The sequence below is a fragment of the Ictidomys tridecemlineatus genome, chromosome 6 (assembly GCF_052094955.1).
Source record: "Ictidomys tridecemlineatus isolate mIctTri1 chromosome 6, mIctTri1.hap1, whole genome shotgun sequence".
NCBI classification, from domain to species: domain Eukaryota; kingdom Metazoa; phylum Chordata; class Mammalia; order Rodentia; family Sciuridae; genus Ictidomys; species Ictidomys tridecemlineatus.
The window spans coordinates 95947686-95954473 of NC_135482.1; the positions used below are offsets into that span (position 1 = coordinate 95947686).

General features: G+C 32.3%; 1 protein-coding gene across 1 annotated transcript; it reads left to right on the top strand.

Moving 5' to 3' along the window:
• The first annotated feature begins 1625 nt into the window (after positions 1-1625).
• Positions 1626-2486, top strand: LOC101960399 (taste receptor type 2 member 13). The gene has a single exon (XM_005331915.2). The coding sequence runs from the start codon at positions 1626-1628 to the stop codon at positions 2484-2486; it is 861 nt and encodes a 286-aa protein (XP_005331972.2).
• The last annotated feature ends 4302 nt before the right edge of the window (positions 2487-6788 follow it).

The following is a 6788-nucleotide window of genomic DNA, read 5'->3' on the forward strand; positions in this document are numbered from 1 at the left end:
AAAGGCCCATCCCATAATAACCAGGCTTCACTAAGAAGTCCCTCAAATCTCGGGGACTTCACAGAGGAAAAGTGTGTGTTTGTCTCTGCTTTTAGTTTCTATTATGTGTCCAGTACACACAGTGGTTGCACAGGGATTCAGGCCGACACATGCTCTTTCTTAACCCTCGTTTGAGTGTCAAGGCAAGAAGATAACTGCAACACAACATTTCCACAATTTTTATTGACTAAAAAGTTCATATGACAATGTATAACTTCAAGGGGGAAAAAGGGACCCTACAAAAATGCATTTCTTATAATTTTACAGTCATAGTTCCTTTTTCACTAACTCTATGCTGTTTGCAAGACATGCAACTAAATCCTGATGGCCAAGAAATGTTGAAGAACACATACATATGTGTTTCCATTTGCACTCTTGACACAAGCTTGAAGAAATTCCTTATACTTTTTTTTTTTTTTAATTTTAAAAGCAAATAAGAGAGTCTTCCTGTCTATGAGAGAAAAGCCTTTGCGAATGTTGTTATTTCATTGATTTTTTATAATGTAGAGTATCTGACTGTTCTGCAGATCCACCCAGCAAAGTTTGAGTGATTAATAAAATACAGACATACGTAACTCACAAGTTATATATTTATTAAATAAAAATAACTTTTTTCTTTATTGAGCAAAATAGCTATTTATTATATTATAGCCAAGACAAAAAGTGTTTTATTTACTTAAATATCAAAGTAGATCATCTTTCTTGAGTCCCTACATTTCAGAATTTTGCTGATTCACTTTCTTTCCTCAGGCAGGCTGAGGAAATACAGCTCTTGGTAATGAGTAACTCTTTCTTTGCTTTGATGTTGGTTTTGAAATTGATGATATATCATAGTTCTGTGCTTTTCGGCAATTGTTGCTTTTTTTTAAAATTATTTTTTGTTCCCTTTTATGTTTCAAAAAGAAACATGAAAGGAAAAGTGGATAATATCTGAAGCTTGGCACCTCTGGGCACAGTCGTGAGTACTACTGAATTTCGAAGAAGCAGGCATGAGGAAGACTCAGGCCTGGTGAATGGGCTTCTCTACATTCCTGACATTAACCAGATGGGGCCTCAGCTCCACAGGAAACTGAGTACTCTTGAAATAACATCAACTTCTCTTTGTATGTTTTTTTAAGTCCTCTGTGGCCATGCTGTGAGACACAGAAAACTTCATTTAACTACATATTTGGTGAAAGAGATATTTATAATCTTTGTACCGAAGAACTCAAGCTGGTGGAACCAAATTTTCTGCAGCTGAGACTAGGCAAAAAGTACAAAACAGTGAAAGCGAATATGTCTTTATTTGCATGTTAGCAAATGTGAGTTTTACTTTGCTTCATAAACATCTATGAAACATATTGTAGCCTATGGTGAGGACACAAATATCTTAGCTAGGGCTCAGCAGAGAAACTGAAGAAAAATAAAGATTTCATAGGAACATATGCAGGTTAATTAGCAAACCTTAGATATTTTTGACTTTGTACTGGCTCAATTGTTAAAGAAGAAGCAGGAGGAGGAGAAAGAGGAAGAGCTTAGCTGTACATTCAAGGATATGTGTGGCATTTTACATCAGTGATATTAGACCTTAAATTTTCTGTTTGAACATGGAAAATGGCTTGCAGAACATCCTCATCCTCATAATGATTGTACAGTTCATATTTGAGAATTTGAGCAATGCATTCATAGTACTGATAAACTGCATAGAGGGGGTCAATAAAAGAAAACTCTCTTTACTTGATCAAATCCTCATTGTCTTGGCAATTTCTAGACTTTTTCTGCTTTGGAAAGTATTAGTAAGTTGGTTTAGTTCTCTATATCATCCACTTTTACTCATGCCTGAAATAGAAGTAAGAATTGCTATTTCTTCCTGGATATTTGCCAATCACATCAATCTCTGCTTTGCCACAATCCTCACCATCTTTTATTTGCTCAAAATAGCCAGCTTCTCAAGGCCTATTTTTCTTTATCTGAAGTGGAGAGTAAAAAAAGTGATTCTGATGATACTGCTAGGAAACCTGATCGTCTTGATTTTAAATCAGATACAAATCAACATATATATTGAAGACTGGATTCATGGAAGTGAAAGAAACACAACTTGGAATTCCAGAATGAGTGACTTTGCAACATTTTTAGCCCTGATCATATTCAATATGACTGTGTTCTCCATAACTCCATTTACCGTAGCTTTGATCACTTTTCTTCTGCTAATCTTCTCCTTGAGGCAACATCTCCAGAATATGCAGCACAATTTCAAAGGACCCAGAGACCCCAGGACCAATGCCCACATAACTGCCTTGAAAATTATGATCTCCTTTCTTCTGCTCTATGCCACTTATTTTCTGTCTTTTTTCATATCATGGCTTTTGAAGATGCATCAAAGCAAGCTGGTTCAGATTCTTTCCCTGAATTTTGGACTCATCTATCCTTTAAGCCACTCATTTATTTTGATATATAAATATATATAAATAATTAGAACAAATTTTTAAAAAGTTTAAAGTGAATAACTGCCATATGAAATAATGACCTTCCTTTTCTAGTTATTATGCTGTACCTACGTGTACATGCATATTTTACTATGCCTTTTAAGTAAACATTATCAAGGTATAAAATTTATGTATAATAAAATGCACAAACTTCAGTGTACATTGCAGTTAGAGTTTGATGACACACATGTAGTGATTACAGCATTAATGCTTTATTACAGTTCATCTTGCTCCTTGTCAACACTTCTACCCAGGCAGCTACTTATCTGATTCAGTAAGTAGAGAGAATTCTTTGCTTTCTATAATTTAATTTATACATAGCCTTAGAATATGTACTACTAGAAATAGGATTTCTTAAACTCAGCATAATGCTTTGGAGGTTCATCTGTTTTGTTGTATAGCTTAATAGTTTGTTTCTGAGTGGTATGCTTGAGTATTATTAAATATACCACCTTTAAAAAATTCTTTTACCTATTGATGAATGTTTGAATGGTTCCTAATTATTGGCCATTATAAACAAAACTGCTGTCAGTACTAATGTATGTGTCTTTTTTTGGATGTATGATTTTATTGCTATTGGATAAATAGCTACAAGTGTCAAATCATATGGTGTTATGTTGAATTTTATTAAAAACAGTCAAGGAAAAAATATTGGCCAAAGAGCCCTCTAAAGTGGTGGTTTCATTTTAAATTCCCACTAGGAATGTGTGAGGGTTTCAGCTGACGCTCTTTTTTTTTTTATATAAATTTTTATTTTAGTTGCTCTAATCAATGTGTAATGGCATGTAGTTATATTCCACATTTTCCTGTTGGCCAATGATGCTGAACATTTTTTTCATGTAAATTTGCCTTCATGTAACTTCTTTCAGGAAATGAGTTCAAATCTTTTGCTTATTATTTAATTTGGTTCTTGTTTTCTCTTTTTATTGTCAAGTTTTAACTGTTCTTTATATAGTCTGAATATTCATCTTTTATCAAATACATGTTTTGTAAATATTTTCTCTGAGACAGTGGCTTGCCATTTAATTTTCTTCATAGTGTCTTTCAAAGAGAACACATTCAAAAAAATTTTAATGAAATCTATTAATCAATTTTCAATGCTGGTACTTTTTCTGTTCTGTTTAAGAACTTTGCATACTCTGAGATTATGCAGGTTATCTTCTATGATTTATTTTAGAAGCTTTATAGTTTCAGGTTTTATGTGATTTATTTCAAATACATTCTATTTGCAAATATAAAGTGAGGAGAGATTCATTTTTAAAATACAGATATACATTTTACCAGTACCATTTGTTTAAAAGTCTATTTTTTTTCCTCATTGTTTCAACTTGGCACTTTGTTAAAAACCAGTTGATCATGCATGTGTGGGTCTATTTCTGGATTATTTATTCTGTTCCTCTGATTTCTATGTCTGTCTTTACGTCACTAAAATACTAAAATACTTTCTTGATTACTCCAGTTTAATACTACATCTTGCAGTGCAATAGCAAATGTTCCGACATTCTTCTTTTACAAAATTTGTCAGTTTTTCTCTGGTTTTCTTTACTTTTGCATATACATTTTAGATTTTGTTTATCAATTTTTTAATAAAGTTTTCTTGAATGTTTGTTTGACTTGTATTGAAGGTATAGATATGTACTTGGAATAACTGACACCTTAACAATATATCTTGTTCTTTACCTGGTCCATTGTAGTTTCCAATGTACAGTTTTTAGACACAATTTGTTAAATTTGCCTACACATTTTCATGTTTCTGTGCCTACCAACAATGCTGATTTAAAAATTTCAAATTTCTAATGGCTTGTTAATAGTGTACAGAAATGTAATGGACTTGTGTATAATACTGACTTTATGTTCTGTGAACTTGTAAAATTCTCTTGTTAGTTATAATAATATCTTTTGGTAATTTCTTGGGATTTTTATGTATATGATTTTGCTGTCTGTAGATAAACAAATTTTGCTTTCCCCATTTGCAAACTTTATAGGTTTTATTTAATTTTCTTGTATTGTTTCACTGACTAACCTTTCTGAGGCAATATTAACTATCAATTCTGGGAACATACATCTAACTTTTCCTAATGTTAGGATAAAGTGTCCATTTTTAATCCATTAATATAATGCCACCTATAGTTTTTTCATTATTAAATCCTAATCAGTCTTAGGGTTTCCATTTATTCCTTATTTGCTGAGAGCTTTTATGATGAATGGGTACTGAATTTAATCAAATGATTTTTATGCATCTATTGCAATGATTTTATTGATATGACTTTACTACCTCATTTTGTGGATAAGGTGAATTATTTTTATTCACTTTTAAATGTTAATCTGGGCTTTTATTGCTAGGATAAATTTTATTTGATCCATACTTTTATTTCCTTGTAATATATTTTTCTCATTTTGGTATAGGATATCCGCAACTTCATAAAATAAGTTGGTGGTAAAGTTTCCTCTCCTCCACTATTTTCTGACAGATTTATGTAAGATTAGTATTTTTTCAAAAATATTTGATTTAAATCACCATTCAGGCAATCCCTTGTTTTATGAGAAGGTTTTAAATTAGGAGTTTAATTTTTAACAACAAGGTTATTAAGATTTCTATTTCTTCTTGTAACAGGTGCAGTAAATTTGTCTTTGAAGAAAGACTGATGACAATCTTTAAATTCCAAGAATTCTAAAGAACTTCTTCATAGCCCTTCTTTTCTCCAATTCAGCTAACACTTGATGGTATTATTTAAATTAATTGCTATAAAATGCCTTTATTTTATATCTCATACATTTATATCTAATCCAGATCTCATCTCTGAACTTGATTTATATACAATCTTCCTACTCAAAGTCTCTAGCTGGATGTGGAAGTCACATTTCAAACCTGAAATAGCTTTAAGAAATACATTATGATCTATGCCCACATCCAATACTGCTTCTGATATAGTCATTTTTATCTCAGTTAAAAGCATCTTTATACTTCCAGATACACAGAAACCTAACCTTGAAGTCATCTTTGTCACCTCTCTTTTTCTCATACTCTGTCTCAAATCCACCAAATCTGTCTCAGAACACTGTGTTAACATATATCCACAATCCAACCATTCAACACTTCATTCAATCACAGTAGTTTCATGTTCACACCACCAGCACCAGAATTTAACCCTTATTTAAACCATGTCCTAGGTCTAATATCATCTTTTTTTCTGGTTCAATCACCAAAAGCCTTCTAATTTATTTTTGTTTTCATATTTTCAGAATTAGATTTTATTCTCAACAAGAGTATTTTTTTCCAAATATAAGTTAAATTATGTCACTTTTCTGCTTAAAATCTTCCAAAGTCTTTGCATCTCACTCAAGTAGCTGAATCCTTTCATTATCCCCTGAAATCTGACATAATGTTTCTCTTACAATTACTATTTTATACTTTTTCTTTGGTCTGTAACTTTTTTCAGGTTTCCAAAATTGGTTGTTTTGTTTTGCTTTGTTTTACTTACCATGAGAGATGGAACCCAGGTCCTCACTCACACACGCTGTGCAAGCACTTCTACCATTAAGCTATGTCCCCAGCCCTTAATTTTATTTTTTAAAATGAATAACTTTTATTAGATTTAATTCTGTAATCTAGGTGCTTGTTATTGATTTATTTTTCCTTTAGAATATTCTTTTTTTTACAGTGACTTTTAACCAAAAGAAATCCTGTGTTGGCTATTACCATCTCCTAGAAAAGGATTTATTTTCTAGTATGTGTCCTTGCCTTTCCTGTACCATTTGAGTACAATTTAAGTTTTACTCTCAAAGTTTAAATTCTAGTTTTAGTTGTAGTTGGACACAATACTTTTTTTCTCATCTATTTTTATGTGGTGTGTAGGATCGAATCCAGTGCCTAGCACGTGCTAGGGGAACGCTCTACTGCTGAGCCACAACTGGCTTGTGGATAATGGAGGAGGGAACCTCACTGGAAGCATCTAGAAGTAGGGGTTCTGGAATGCTCTTTTGTTGTGTTTATGTCTATCAAATTTTGGATTCACCCATATCCAGCAGGGAATATGACAATCAGAAATTTCATGCTCACTATTTTATTGAAATATTGATGATATTTTTATTACTGCATTTTTTCCAATGGTCTAAGTTTTTGAAGGACATTATCTTCTCATTCATTTTCTGAAACAAACAAATGAGGAATGAATAGAGAATATGTGACTTTCAGAAGATTTCTGATCCCTTGATAGGATTGTGAAGCCAAGTAGTAAGGTACCATGACTTCTCCCTTTCCCTCCCCTTTCCTTCCTTCCTTCA

Coding starts and splice junctions, on each gene's coding strand:
- LOC101960399 (XM_005331915.2), top strand. CDS start 1,626: ATGGAAAATGGCTTGCAGAACATCCTCATCCTCATAATGATTGTACAG.